We start from the raw sequence: 15,530 nt of genomic DNA on the forward strand, positions 1-15,530 counted from the left end.
CCCCCTCCATGTCAAAAAAATCACTTTGACTCTGCTGTCACCTTAATGTTATACTTGTGCATTTATTCTTTCTGTATAACAGCTATTTTGTCAAAATGGCCTTTTTACTGGAAATTGATACTTACTGGTTTCACACCTTGCCTCTGTTCTTTTTTAGCTGGGGTTGAACATAAAAAATCACAGCAAAATACCTTTTTTATCTACACTAAAACTGCCACATAAGAGCAATTCTGGTGCACCTCAGAGTTGGCTCCTCAACAAAAAAATGAACTCACAGTCTGCACAAGCCTGGAGAAATCCTGTAGAATATTTTAAAGACTGTTTCCCCTGAAGGCTGTATTGTTTCAATAGCATATTTTTCCCAGTCTTCCTTTCCTGTCTTTCCATTCTTGTGAACATAGGGTATTTTAAGAGTCCATCTGCTCATGTTACTTATTCCCCTCCACTTTAAGTCATAACCCTCCATGATATTAGTTAATTGTAATAGATTAATTCTACTGCAACCATGAATGGGATCATGATTTTCAACTCTATCTGTACTGGAGTAATTTCAAAATATTTCTCCTATTACCAGCTCCATCTGAACTTTAACAGCTTTTACAATTTTGAGGACATTTACTGTGTGTCTGGTGATACTGATGGTATTTCTAAATAGACAAGTGCCCATATCGCATTTTACACTGGTTGTAACTAGAGTAATTTGGATCTTGCACCTTTCTGGCCTGTCTCTGGTCATGTTACTTCCATTTACAGCAGCAAGGTCTGCTATAGACAGAGAGGGATATCATTTAAAAATAGCACAATGTATTTTAAGCCATTTCGGAGCAAGGGTATGTATATCCCATTCTAGAAATGTCAGTAGGTGATGCATCTACACCACGCCTATGCCACGGTTCTTGTTTTATCACCCTCTCTGCGAAAAACAAACTGTCCTTCTTTTATCAATAGGACACGGGACAGAAGATGGTCCGAGTTTTCTTCTCAAACCAGGACACGGGCCTTTGCTCCGTGAGGGCTGTGATGTTCGCACACACTCTGCTCGGCGAAACGCTCTTCATCAGACACGTTCGGAAAAAACCGAATGGGTGGGGTATTCTTGTTTAGTTTTGGATTGGTTTGGTTTTTCCGGGGGCTGCGGCGGGGCCCGGGGGTCGCGGCGGCCGGGAGGGGGCGCGCTGGCCCCGCGGAAGCGGCGCGGCCGCCGTGGGGAGCGGGGCCGCCCCCGCGCCGGCGGCTCCTGACGCGGCACCCACGGGGGGTCCCTCCCGGGTCCGTCCCGCCCCGCGGGGCGGCCCCGCGCTCCGCACCGCAACCCCGGGGGCTTGTGCTCGCGTGTGCTTAGCAAACTGCTGGGAAGCGGAGAATAAATGCATACAGGCATAGAATATCCCAGCGGGCTGCCCGCGGTGGGGACGGGAGAGCCGCCTGGAAGGGTACGGGGGGCACACCGGCGTGTCCCTCCACCTCCCGCGAGTGCGGAGGCCACCGTGGGGAGGTGGTGGCAGGATGCGCGGGGCGTAGCTCTTTGGAGGCTGGCGGCTGCCCCGGGGGACGGGAGAATAGCAGGTGCAGGAGCTGCGGGAGAGGGTCGGCGATGCCCGGGAGGGTCACCGGCAGATGAAGGTTCGTCGAGGTCGGGGTCCCCGCGGGACCCCCCGCGATGGAGAACGGGGATAGGAGGGAGCGCTCCGTCGGAGCTCCGCAGCCGCCGCAGCTCCGCGTCCCTCGGGGATCACCGAGAGGAGGGGTATCACCATCGAGCGGGAGGAGGTGGTCAGAGTGGGGGCGGCACGAGCAGGGGCGGCGGCAGACGCGGAGACCGCCAAAGGGAGAGTGGCTGCAAGGTGACCCCCGTGGGTCTCTGCCTCCGCCCTCTCCCGGTTTAATCCTCTGCAGACGCCGGCAGAGGCGGGATAATCAAGCGGCAACCGGGTTGGGGGGTGCCCGAGCTACACACGCTCCTTTGTGCCGGGAGCCCGCGCCTCCCCCGCTGCCCCTCGGCCACCGCTCTGCGCTGCGGGACCAGTTCGCCCTGAGGTGCCGGAGCCTCACCGAGGGGAGCGAGGGGCGGGTGAAGCCCCTTCCCCCGCCGCCGCCATCGGGGGCCACCACGCTCTCCCTTGTGGGAACGCCGGCGGGAGGAGGGGAGCGGCGAAGAGCTGCCTTTAATCTCTGATAGTAATTTTTTTTTTTTTTTTTTTTTTTTTTTTTTTTTTACTATGTTTACTTCCGACCTTTCCGTGCGCGGCTCGTAGTAAAAGACAAAAAAAAAAAAAAGTAAAATAAATAAAAAAGGGCCGCGGAGCGCGGCATCGCTTCTCCCAGCGCAGCTCCCTCCCTCCCTGCTTCCCGCCCGGCCGGCGGAGGCGGGGGCAAAGCGCGGCCGCGGATCTCTGCGCAGCGGAGGGGGGCGCGGAGAGGCGCGGCCGCCCCTTCACAGCGCGCCCTCCCGCGGCGGGAGTGCGGAGCTTGCGCGGCTGCCGGGGGCGGGCGGGAGCGCGGCGGGGCCCCGCGGTTCTGCCCCCGCCCCCGCGGCCGCTCCCCCCGCCCCTCGCCGGCGCTTTAAAGGACGAAAAGCAACTTAACTTCTATTGTACCGGCCAGCGCGCCGCGCCGCCCCGGACCAGCGACCGACCGCGCCGGGAGGCGGCTGCTCCGCCGCTCCGTGGGGTTTATCAAACCGTGGTGGGAGGAGGAGACCTACATTCTCCCGGCGTTTTGTCTAATTTTTTTTTTTCCTCCCCCCGTCCTTTCTGGCGGTTCTTTTTTATCATCTATCCATTTTCCCCTCGTTGTTTCCTCACCGCCTGCAATAATCGCCTCGCTACGTCTCGCAGCTGGCGCGTTGGAGAAGCCGGTGAGTTGCGGGCTCTTCGCTTGCCATCACTCGATTCCCGCGGTTGTGGCGTTTGGATTGACACGGGCTGGTGACACCCGGGCTGCTGGCGGGGCTGCGCTCCGCGGACCTGGATACCGACGGTCCCTCCCGACGGACGCTCTCCTCTGCCGGGGCTCCGGCGTTCCCATCCTTTTTCTTGAGCTCGGATTTTAATTTAATTTTTTGGGGGGGAGGGGAGCATTTGCTTCTCGTGTATGCGCGGGCAGGGCATGGTTATTGCATATATTGCTTATATGCATATCTACATAAGCGACTATATATGTATATGTGAGAAGATTTGGCAAAGTTTGCCAAGGTCGCTGCCGGTCCCCGCGCAGTGCCAGCACGCCCAGGTGGGTGGCTGAGGAGCAGCCCGTCTCCCGGCTGGAAGCTGCCGGGCGCTCGGCACCCCTTCCCGCCGGGACGCGGGATAGGGATGGCGCTGCGGTCCCGGGAGGGAAGGATCTCCGTGCCGGAGTCGTGCCCCATATGAGCAGCGGCGGCGGGGAGCCGAGCTGAGCCCAGCCGAGCCGGGCTGCTGGATCTCCTCCGAGGGAGCGGGGAGGGTGGTCCGGGACCCGGCGACCGACCCTTTGGTAGGTCAGGTCGCGCCGCCCGATTGTCCCGCCGCACTTAGAACGGGGTGAAGGAGGGTCGTGGGGCTTTTTTTATTACCATCATTATTATATATTTTTTTTAATTACTAAACGCGACTGCGCATTTCCCCGCCGGTACGGCGTGGGGAGCCGGGAGGGAGCGCTGCGCACCGGGGGGCCAGTAGCCCGGCCGAAGCCGGGGGGAGCCGACCCCCACGTCTCACCCGGGTGCCCCCTCTCCCCCCTCCCTCCCGTAGGCACCAGCCGCCGCGATGCCGCTCAGCGCCGGCTTCTCCAGCAAGAACTACGACTACGATTACGACTCTGTGCAGCCCTACTTCTACTTCGAGGAGGAGGAGGAGAACTTCTACCTGGCGGCGCAGCAGCGGGGCAGCGAGCTGCAGCCCCCCGCCCCGTCCGAGGACATCTGGAAGAAGTTTGAGCTGCTGCCCACGCCGCCCCTCTCCCCCAGCCGCCGCTCCAGCCTGGCCGCCGCCTCCTGCTTCCCCTCCACCGCTGACCAGCTGGAGATTGTGACCGAGCTCCTCGGGGGGGACATGGTCAACCAGAGCTTCATCTGCGATCCGGACGACGAGACCGTCAAGTCCATCATCATCCAGGACTGCATGTGGAGCGGCTTCTCCGCCGCCGCCAAGCTGGAGAAGGTGGTCTCGGAGAAGCTGGCGTCCTACCAGGCAGCCCGCCGGGAGGGGGGCCCCGCCGCCCGCCCCGGACCGCCGCCCGCCGCGCCGCCGGCAGCGCCACCCGGGCTGGCCGCGTCCGCCGCCGCCTCCGCCAGCCTCTACCTGCACGACCTGGGCGCCGCCGCCGCCGACTGCATCGACCCCTCGGTGGTCTTTCCCTACCCGCTGAGCGAGCGGGCCCCGCGGGCCGCGCCGCCCGGCGCCAGCCCCGCGTCCCTACTGGGCGACGACACGCCGCCCACGACCAGCAGCGACTCGGGTGAGTGGGACCCACGCGTGCTCCGGGAGGGCGTGGGAACCTGCGCGGCGCCAGGGGTTCCCGGGGCGCGGCTGGAAGGCAGCACGCCTCCGCCTCCCTCCTCATCCCCCTTTTGCCCCCCTCCCCGTGTGAGATTTTTTTTTTTAATGCCACGTTTGCGAGGCACGGAGAATCCCAGCCAGTTTATTTCCTGGAAAACCAGCCCAGGTCTTCCTCCAGGCGAGAAGGGAGAGAAAAGGCGCGGGGGCGGGGGGGGGGGCGTGGAGAGGAATTAAAAGAAAGTGTAGGAGGGCTAAACTTTAAAATGGGGTCCCGATAAGGCTGGCTCCCAGTGTCACCCGTGGGCCGGGAAGGAGTTAACTCCAACCCGAGAGCCACAGGGAGAATGTGCAGTCAGGGAGGTGCTAGTGAAAGTGACTGCAGGGGAGTGAATGGGGCTGGGAAAGTTTAAGAAATGCTTCCTTAGGTATGTGACAGCGGTTCCGCTCCCTCGTAAATCTGATTTGAAAGTGAGTTTCTACCCAAAGCACTACAGCCTTCCCTTTTTCCTTTTTCCTCTTTCTTTTTTTTTTTAACTCCCTCCTATTTTCCACAAATTAACAGATCAAGAGAGATTCAGAAAATGTCTCTGAATACCCATGTGTGTTAAGTAAGCTTTCTTTTAAGGCGTGGCCAAAGCCTTCTAAATCCATAATTAAGGGCAGCTTGAGTCTGGGAGCTTTATTGCGCCGTACTGCTGACAACCGAGGTTAAACTTTCATACTATCTTTCATGCACTCAACATTACGCAAGATCATTACAACTTTTTGAAATCAGGGAGCCAGGGTTTGGACTGCAGTCTATGTGTCCTATTGCACTTGAACCATTGCTTTCTTAAAGGAAAGGCTCTTGGGGAAAGCAGTGTCCAGCATCATGAAATGGATTTAAGAAGGGTTTGTCATTGGGTTCCTCATTGTGCGACTCAGAGTAGCCTTCCCTTATACATACAGTAGTCTTGAGAGTCTCTACATACAAGTTATAATTTTTAAATTTTTTTTTTTATGGCAGAAGAAGAACAAGAGGAAGATGAGGAAATCGATGTCGTTACATTAGCTGAAGCGAATGAATACGAATCCAGCACAGAGTCCAGCACAGACACATCAGAAGAGCACAGTAAGCCCCACCACAGCCCGCTGGTTCTCAAACGGTGTCATGTCAACATTCATCAGCACAATTATGCCGCTCCTCCCTCCACCAAGGTTGAATACCCAGCTGCAAAAAGGCTAAGGTTGGACAGTGGCAGAGTTCTCAAGCAGATCAGCAACAACCGAAAATGTTCCAGTCCGCGCACATCAGATTCGGAAGAGAACGACAAGAGGCGAACGCACAATGTCTTGGAGCGCCAGAGGAGAAATGAGCTGAAGTTGAGTTTCTTTGCCTTGCGTGACCAGATACCTGAGGTGGCCAACAATGAAAAGGCTCCCAAGGTTGTCATCCTGAAAAAAGCAACAGAGTACGTTCTTTCCATCCAGTCAGATGAACACAGACTGATTGCAGAGAAAGAGCAGTTGAGACGGAGGAGAGAACAGTTGAAACACAAACTCGAGCAGCTAAGGAACTGTTGTGCATAGGAACTCTGGTGCATCACTTAGAATAATGCAAACTAGACTGAAACTATGATAAAATATTAATGATTCTAATATCTGTCATGAACTACGCAGTCCACTGAGTATGGAACTCTATTGCAACTGCATGCTGTGCGATTTAACTTGAGACTACACAACCTTGGCTGAATCTCCCAAGGGTTTGGCCAGAACCTCAAAACTGCCTCATAACTGATACTTTGGACATAAGGGATGATGGGACATTCTTCATGCTTGGGGATGACCTCTTCAATTTTTTTTTCTTTTAAAATTTTGTATTTAAGGCATTTTTTCATATGAGAATCCAAAAGAAAAAAGTTGTCCCCAGCTTGCTGTATATATTTACACATCATATTGCCATGTAAATACCTTTAATAAAGCCTTTATAGAAAAATGTGCAACATTAATACACAGTTGTGGCAACTGGATTTATACTTGTCTTGAACTTCTGTGCCATAACATTTCACAATTTTGTTTTTTATTTAAGTACTTTTTTCCTTTTAAAAATGATTTTTATTTTGTTTTTAGATAAATAAATATTTGCCCAAAATATAATTAGCTAAATCCTGTGTAAAGACTTCACTTTGTTTCCCACCGTTGTCATTAGATGTCTATTTCCATGACATTCCTTTTTCTGTCATCATGGCAGTAACCTAACTGAAGGCAAAGGGGATTTGGATGAGGGGAAATGGTGATAGTTTTGCAGCTTAGTAGGGACTTGTTTGTTCTTTCACTCCGTCTCTTAATTCAAGTGGATAAAATTGTTGGTCGAATATGCCTTGTCAGTTCAACTTGCCTTGCCACCCGGTCCCCCATGCAGGAGATGGTAGCAACATCTGTGTTGGTCATGGTCATCTGCCTGCTGAAAGTAAAGCTGGAGTGGTGTATTTTCTCACTGGTCACCCCAGTATATAGGCTCTGCATTCCTTCCACATGCATATAGTTATATTTTCAGGGCATGACCTTCATTCTGCGCTAGGGACATAGCCACCTACTTTGAGGACTGCTTTGTAGTAGGCTCACCTTAATTGTTTCCTGTTTGATTTTAACAGAAGTTAAAGAGGATAAGAAAATAAACTAAGATGGTGAGTGTTGAAGTGGTTAAAGCAACAGAGCGGTTTCCCTTTTTAAGTGCTGAAATCAGCAGAGCCAATCTTCTTGGTCAAACACCTTAACACTTTATTAATGTGAATAGTTATTTGGGATTTCAAGGGAGACAAAGTTCAAGGACACAGAAAAGGGAGCAAAGGAAAAGGAGAGCTTTTTCTTACTTGAAGAATATGCCTTGACAGATTCCTAACATTTGCCAGACATACTAAATAATATTTACATTCAGGACTTGTCTCATGATCAGCTTCGGATGGGCCATAAGGTACTTGCTTGACACAACTCCTAAGATTAGATTTGATCTTTTCTCCCCTTTTCACCCACTTAGCACCACTTTGGTCATGACTTCAGCAACAAATCAATGAACCCTTTGATGTGGAGGAAGAATGTGTTTCTCAAAAACTTGAGCCTTACACTTTTCTGATTTTTGTGATTCCCGTTAAATACATATTTGCTGGGCTTCTACTCATTAGAGAAGCAGTGCTGCCAGATAGCACCAATGCCAACAACTGAACGGGGACTGAGGGTTCAGGTTTTCTATTGCTCTTGAGTTCAGAGTGAGAAGAAGAATGATTGGGTGTGGGTATATATGGGATAGGGGCTGGTAGCATGTTATAGACAGGGTAGATGCCAAAGGTCCCTGCTCTGCAAAGCCCTGGGTAACTGTCCCAACAATCTTGCATGGGAGTTTGGAAAGAAGGTAAATGTGTAAATCCAACTTGATAGATGGCTTTAGGTGTTTGAAGGTTTCTTGGGGGAAAAAAAGCCCATTCCATTAGAAAAACGGGACAAAGGAAAGCTTATCTCTTTTTTTTTTTTTTTTTTTTTTTTTGCATCACCCTCTGTAACTGGGTTTATAGAAGTGGTCTGCAGTTGCTTTTTTCCAGCGTGTGATTCAGATATTCACTTATGAGGAAAAAGAATTACGTGAACTGAAACTTAATTGTATCTCAACTGTAAATCAGGACAACTTGCAGCTATGAATAATATAAAAGTTCTGCCTTTTATTGGGATATCTAATTTTAAAAATACATTCATTTCATTTGCCTTTTGGCATGCTCCCTATTTTAGATATTGATTCAAAACAGAAGCAAGATGTTGTTCAAGAATTTATAACTGCAACTCCATCCTCCAAAATGAACCAGGAGGTGTAGATTCATCCACAAAAACTGAAAAATATCTGTCACCTTTGAGTCCCAGTTTCATGTGTTAGCAAAACCCCCTCGCTTATTCTTGTTAAATGTGGCTAGACTACAACGATTAATGAACCTCTTCTTATTTGTCGGCTTCTTAAATCGTTTGGAGAATGGTTTCAGGTTTACTCTTCTATCTGCAGAAGGTCCTTAGTCTTTTGATGAATAGGATACTTGCATTTATTTAATTTCTTACTCACATCTTTTAATTGAGTATCAGTTCCCCTTGTCACTTTCCTTCTGGAAAACATCAAATCACTGACATGATCCCAAATTGCCACTCTAAAAAAGCATGATTTTATGGGATGATGCTTCATATTTATGATATTTCTTACTTTGTTGTAGGATTGCAAAGTACCTAAATAATGCAATAAAAAAAAATTAAAGCAGCCTGTGGATACAGGGTTAAGAAACCTCTTCTGGTCATTAAATTGCTGCTGGAATAAAGAGGAATGTGGCTTCCACTTTCCAACTCCTCATGAGAGATTGGCATGTTTGGAAGACACAAACATCTCACAGGACTTTCTGGGCTGGATTCAGTTGGTAGTGCATTGTATCTGGATAGGAAGGTGTTGGGTTTTGCTGCTGTTTTGGAGCAATAGAGGAGATAAGCTTACAAAAGCAGCATCTGAGCCTTGAAATGAAATGTGGTATTTACAGTGCTTGCCAAACTGCTGTACCGAAGCTCTATTTGAAGTACAAGGAGCATTTTTAACTTCACCTCTCTGCTCTGTTAGTTTCACAGGACACTACAAGCTACTTCTCTTCCAGAAGAAATTTAAATAAAATGTAGCATCAAAGGAAACTAGAAACAAACCATCATGGTGAAAATAAAATTTCCTTTATCATATACCCTCACTGATTTAATTTAATCAAATACCGACTTTGAGGATTCCAGCTTAATTTTTATTCTTGTGTTTTAAGTTCTGTCTTTCCAGCCAAGTTACCATGTAAACGGCTTCACTGTTTCAATACAAAATATGCTAGGGGAGACCTGGGATGTATGAAAGAATCCATGTCTGCTTAATTCAGCTCCCATCAGAATCTGTAGAAATTCCATGTTTCTTCCAGGGAAACAGATTTGTGCCAGTGGAGGATGCTCTTGAAAATTTTATCACTACCTATAAAGAAATCACTTTACTTGTCCCTACGTAAGCACTCTTGCTCATGTAGCACTTTGCAATCCTTGCATGCAGTTGAGAGATGACAAACATTTCATCAGAGTTGAATGAAAAGGAGAATTTCAGGTAAGTGGAATAGAAAAACTGTAAACTGGAAATAAGCCAAGCACTGCAGTTGAAATCTGAATTTATTCAAAACAGAAGATGGAGGTGGTTGTTTCATCTTCAGAGATGAACCATCTTCTAGTACGTTGGATTTTTTTTTTTTTTGATTGATTTGTGTTAGAATCATCTGCCAAGCAATTAACAGAAAAATAAAACTGAACTATAGGTGATCCTAACACAAGCAGACAGCTTGGAGAGAGACTCAGGATTTACTTCCCCGCTTACAGGTTAGCTATTCCTTCATTTTAAAAGTACATTTATAGGAGCTTCTGAAAAAAGGCTCTGCTGACTGAGAGCTAAGCCCTCGTTTCCCCTTGTTGGTTTCACGCAGATGAGGCCTGAACTTGCCTAGAAAAAAATGTGAAATCAAGAAATGAGATAGATAAGCTGCAGAAGCTGGATCTCATTTCCAGTATAAAACATTTGATGTTCAGCAGGTTTTACCTACCTTCGTGCCATTTACTCATCTCAGGAATAGCTGTAATGTCGGTGGGGACAAGCAGTAAAAAAAATGTTATCCAAGATTCAGAGTAGCAGCTAGAAAGTCAAAGGGGATTTTTTCCTAATTTACCCAGTCATCTTCTACATAGATCTTGAGTGAAGGGAATTTGGAGCATCTTGCTCATCTTGCTGTGAGTAATTCCCTTCATAGAACCATAGAATTGTTTAGGTTGGAAAAGACTTTAAGATCATTGAGTAACCTAGCACTGCCAAATCCACCACTAATCTATATACCCAAGTGCCACACCTACGTGTCTGTGAAATCCCTCCGGGGATGGTAACTCAGCTGTCTGTCAACAAACACCCCCAGGTCCTATTCCACTGGGCAGAAAATACTGGCCCCAATACTGGCCCCTGGGGAACACCCTTTGTAACTGGATTTAACTCCACTCACCACCGTTCTTATCCAGCCAGATTTTTCCCCAGTGAAGAGTGCACATATCCAAGCCATAAAAACCCAGCTTTTCCAGGAGAATGCTGTGAAAAATGCATTGTCAAAGACTTTACTAATGTGTAGGCAGATATCACAGCCTTTCCTGCATCCACTAAGTGGGTCACCTTGTCACAGAAGGAGATCAGGTTGGTCAAGCAGGACCTGCCTTTCATAAATCCTTGCTGGCTGGGCCTGGTTCCCTGGTTGTCCTGTACGTGTCACGTGATGTCACTCAGAATGGTCTGCTCCATAGTCTTCTCTGGCACTGAGGTCAGACTGAGGGCATGTAGTTCCCCAGATCTCCGGAATTCCAGCCCTTCTTGCAGATGTTCAGCAGGTTCATGAAAGAGTTGCAGTTACTGTGCTTCCAGGAGGGAACAGGCCTGGGTGAGAGCCTGGCCAGGCAGTGGCAATATCACCCTCAATTGGTTTGTGACTATAATACAGATATTTTTTCACATCTCCACAGAGCCTGAGCAGCTTGTCTCTAAGTCTGTCCAGACTCCACCTTCCTAGCAAATGAGATAAATTAATTTTTTTCTGATAATGATGAGTATGACCTTTGGTGCTGAATATTAATGCATATGAAAAAGCTTTATTGGCCACTTGCCAAAGCTGTTTAATATTTGTCGCTACTGAGCAAACCTTGCTTCAATTGCCACCAATGCATGGGAGCCCAAGCTACAAGGCACTTCTGCATGGTCGTGCTTGAAACCATGAGACACAAGGGAGAAATCACTGGCTGAGAGTGGACCTCCCCAACTCAGGCTGACTGAAGTATCTTATTCCCACAAGCACTGCTTCCAGTTTCCAGCTTGATACAGGAATTGTGGAACTATTCTTTTTTCTAGACGAGTCTGGGAGAAAGCATCTAGTTCCTGACATTCTGTGTTATGGTGATTACATTTCTTTGCTAAATTCACCCTTCATGTATGTCTGTCTACAGAGCTTGCCATGGCTGCTACTCTGTTGAATACATTTCCATTCAAGGCAAAATCTTTCTTGCCACCATGTGTAATTTCCATTGCAAGCTTCTATGTCCAAATTACATGGAATTATGTTTTCCATATAGGATCAGAAAGAAAAAAAAAAAGTAGAAATAAATTATTAGGTGCAATAAATGAATAGATTTGAAAATAAAAGCTGCAAAAATTAAGCAATCTGACTGGGTCACAAAGAGTTCCAAGCAGAGAAATTAACACCACTTGGAACTAACTAGCTCCATCAGCTTCCTTCATGCTAATTTATCCATGAAGAAAGAGGAAAAAAAAAATACAGGAATCGTGCTTTTTATACAGCTACTAGGAGGACAAACACCCAAAAGTTCTGCAGGCTGAGTTAGAGTGTGCGTGATCAAATCCATAGCCCTGCTCCCACAGCCACGTCCCTTTGGATCCCTCGGGACATCCCCCTGGATCGCTGCGGCTGCAGTTGCACAGCAGTGCTCCCGTTTCCCAGCACATTTTTCTTCCAGGCGCCACACGTGTACAAGGGGCTGCTCACAGGGGTGCAGCTGCCAGAGCGAGAGCTTCTTTCCACTCCTTTTTCTCCCATTAATCTGCTCCGTGACGACAGCAGAACCAAACAAAGCCTCTCGGTGCAGGTAGTTCCTGTGATCTAGTGCCCGGCTGACTGTCTGACAAAGCCTCTTTTGGCTTGGGACCAAGGCCGTGCTGTGCTGTGGATGAATTAGGGGAAGCAGGATCAGCACTGCAACTGTGTAGATGCAGCAAATCTGAGCTAAAGGTTCGTGTGCTTCCTCACAGCATGGAAACACCCCTGCTCTCCCTGCCCTGAGTAAAAGTGGTGTCTGCAGTATCAGGTGGGGTCCTACCCCACATTACTCAGGTTCCAAATTTATTCAGTCTTACTTTATGTACTTCATTTAGGTTTATCCAGTGTGATAAACTGTCAGTGCGGTTTCCTAGAACTATTTGTGTTCTCGTTTGACTGCACTACAATCACTGCTTAAGTAATTTTGATTTATTCACATGTGTCCCAGGAAAGAAAACCTGCTCTGTAACAACTGCTACCAGGACAAGGCTTTCCAAAGAGTTCTTCAGAGAAGCTGATGTCTAAGTATCTAAAACCAAGTAAAAATGTAGAAAGTATTGTGAGGATGCTGGATGAGACAGCAAAGATGAGTTTTCCACCCCCACTTTCTATCTGGGTTGTCCCACTGTTCTACACTTTACTAATTTACTTTTAGGCTACACTTTGAAATCATGAATAGATGAATAAGCTGAATCTATATTAAAAGGATGCAGCAAAATATATAGCATTATGCTATCAACCATGCTCCTTGAACATAAAAAATTCAGGGCAACCAAATGTGATCCATTCATTTCTGAGGAACTTGAGCAAAGATGTAACTGAACTGGGATGGCATTTCCACAGTAAACAGCATCACTATAGAACAGCTGCAACAGACCTTTTAAATATTAGAGTGTTTATAGTGTGTAAGTGTGATGGACAGGTGGAGAAAAGGGAGGTTTGGTTTGGTGGGGTTTTTCTGTCGGTTTTTTTTTTTCCTTTTATCAACTAAGTATTTTTCATAGAGTTTTTGCCAAAAAAATTCCATCAGCATCTAATAGTTCACCATGTATTGGCTGCAGACACTGAGATTCACAATGGATTGAGAGAAGAAAAGCTGTATTATTCTGATAAATTGTGCTGTTTTATAATATTAATTTGATCTGCAAAATTCCTCTCATCTGGGCTAAAGCAGATTTTTCTTTGGGCACATGTAAAATCTTATTATGTGTTCTCATTATCGTTCATCATTATGGTAAAGTGTAAGATAATACTGTATTGTGCCTAGACTTGAACACTTTAAGGGAATGTAAAAGGCTATATGAATATCTTATGAAGTGTTTGCAAAATAAAATTGACATCAAAGTGATTTGACTATGTAACATATTATTCCCTCCCTGTAAAATTGGATTCCTACTGAAAAACACTTTCCTTCTTTTGCATTTGTGAATGAAAAAAACATAAGCCTCTTGCCCTTGTGGAACAATACAGCATTTTCCCATGTCTACAAGGGCAAAAGTATGCATCCTCATGTGTACTTTTATTTGAAATTTAGTTTTAAATTTAATTTTTGGTACTTGATTAAAATGAATCCATCCCTTGCCCATTCATTTCAGCGAGCTGCCCTAAAACTGAGTGTGACAGCCAAAACAGTGAACGCACACTGCAAAAGCATTAAGGGGGCTCCAGGGGCAAAAATAATCACCAGATATTGATGACCTTCTTAGCAGCTGGAGCAAAATATCTGGACAGGGAGGTGGCTGCCACAGAGGTCTGTGCAGATGCACTGTGTGACCTGGCTGTTGAGGTTCCTCCATCCTCCAACTCCATTTCAAGCTCCTTTTTCTTGAAATTGGTAACCAACTTCCCATGCATGTCACATATTTGTATTTGGAAATGCTGCTTTCCAGAAGATTTTAAGCTCAACTGATGTTTCCATGAGGTTCCGCTGTAAGTGTCCCTGCTGGTGGCCCTTAGGGACCTTGCTTGCAGGAAGAGTAAATCCTACCAGAGAGTGCCAGCTCCTGGCAAGACACAGCATGTCCACATGACACCAAGTACTAACCTGGTGTGAGCATACCTTGCCTGTTCAAATCTGTTTAAAATACTTTGAATGAGAAACTTCATCCTGCCACAAGTTATGAGAAATTTGGTGTCCTACCACAGCTGCCCTAAAGTACCCATGAATACCCCATAGTTTGCAGATCAGTGATGACATTGATATGAATTGTATTCATCCTTCTGGATGCTCCAGCCATGCATGGTTTCAATTTTGTAACTATGAGGCCACTGCAAATTATTTATTCCCTATTATAGTTGGCTCTGTGTAAATCAGCTTTCAGCTGATACCTTTCTTTGTCTTGGTATGCATTGGGAGGAACATCTTGGGCTCTTCATGAAGCACCACAGAAACCATGAAACGCTTATCGACTCCAGCAGGGACACGATTACAACCTTAGTTTTGCAATCTTTCTTTAATCTTCTTTTAATTAATTTAATTCTGATATCATTATCTAGATTGCCCCATTCATTCAGCATCACAGCATCTATATCTTCATTCTCACTGCCAGGCTTTGGTAACTTTGCAAATGGGGCAGTTCTATCTCCCATTCCTACCTTTTGATCTTTACTAACAACCTTCCTTTAATGTCTGCTGAGCTCAGCCTTTTATCAGGCAGAGCACTCCACCCTCCCTGGTAAGAGGGGGCACTGCTCTGATCAACGTAGGCATGCAGCGCTGAATTTCTACCGTCTGCCTCTCCAGCTGATTCTGCTGGCCCATCTTGGTTCTCCAGCCAGTTTTAAAACCAGTTCAACCTAGTCCAATGTAAAACTGAAGGGCAGACAGGATTTCATAAAGTTTTACAGCCCATTCAAGTTTAACGAGTTTCAGGACCTGTGTCATCCCTGCTGGGGGATTTCTTCTGGTAACTTCCTTGGGTGGACAGTGTTGCTGTGAGTGGGCAAACACAGTAACCTGGAGCTTGCAGCAGGCACTATAGGTTAGAACGTATATAATCCATACTGTTTTGTTGTTCCATTTACTTAGGTTTATGAAAAGAGCTCAGCTGTTGCCTTTTTTTTTTGCTTAGTGGCACAAAAATGCCATGCCACTTGTACAGTTAAATGGAAAGGTCCAAACTATTCCATATTTCCATGACTCAATAGATAAGCTGTCCCCTCTTCTGCTTGGCCTTGGTGTGACTGTGGCTCAGCTGGTGTGAAGCAGGGACCCAGCAAAGAGGACAGGCATTGCAGCCAGGTCAGAGTGAGAGGAGCCCAGGGGTCAGGATGCAGACTGGCATGACTTGCACCAAGATCCCTACCAGCCCCAAATCCATCCCATATCACTGGGATAAAAATCCTTATTCTGGTATAATCTCTTTCTAAATTGAAATAATTTATATTAGCACACCTA

At 47.1% G+C, this 15,530-nt stretch overlaps 1 protein-coding gene across 1 annotated transcript; it reads left to right on the forward strand.

Moving 5' to 3' along the window:
* The first annotated feature begins 2,588 nt into the window (after positions 1-2,588).
* MYC (MYC proto-oncogene, bHLH transcription factor) lies at positions 2,589-6,623 on the forward strand. The gene is made up of 3 exons (XM_048287074.1): positions 2,589-2,857; positions 3,732-4,437; positions 5,485-6,623. Exons 2-3 carry the CDS (start codon positions 3,747-3,749, stop codon positions 6,045-6,047), a joined length of 1,254 nt encoding a protein of 417 aa, XP_048143031.1. The 5' UTR covers positions 2,589-2,857; positions 3,732-3,746; the 3' UTR covers positions 6,048-6,623.
* The last annotated feature ends 8,907 nt before the right edge of the window (positions 6,624-15,530 follow it).

This window comes from Corvus hawaiiensis, chromosome 26, assembly GCF_020740725.1.
Source record: "Corvus hawaiiensis isolate bCorHaw1 chromosome 26, bCorHaw1.pri.cur, whole genome shotgun sequence".
Classification (NCBI taxonomy): domain Eukaryota; kingdom Metazoa; phylum Chordata; class Aves; order Passeriformes; family Corvidae; genus Corvus; species Corvus hawaiiensis.

Excerpts from the sequence above, each read along its gene's own strand:
- MYC (XM_048287074.1), top strand. The coding sequence starts at position 3,747 with ATGCCGCTCAGCGCCGGCTTCTCCAGCAAGAACTACGACTACGATTAC. Across the intron at positions 4,438-5,484 it reads CACGACCAGCAGCGACTCGG|AAGAAGAACAAGAGGAAGAT; the intron begins GTGAGTGGGACC and ends TTTTTATGGCAG.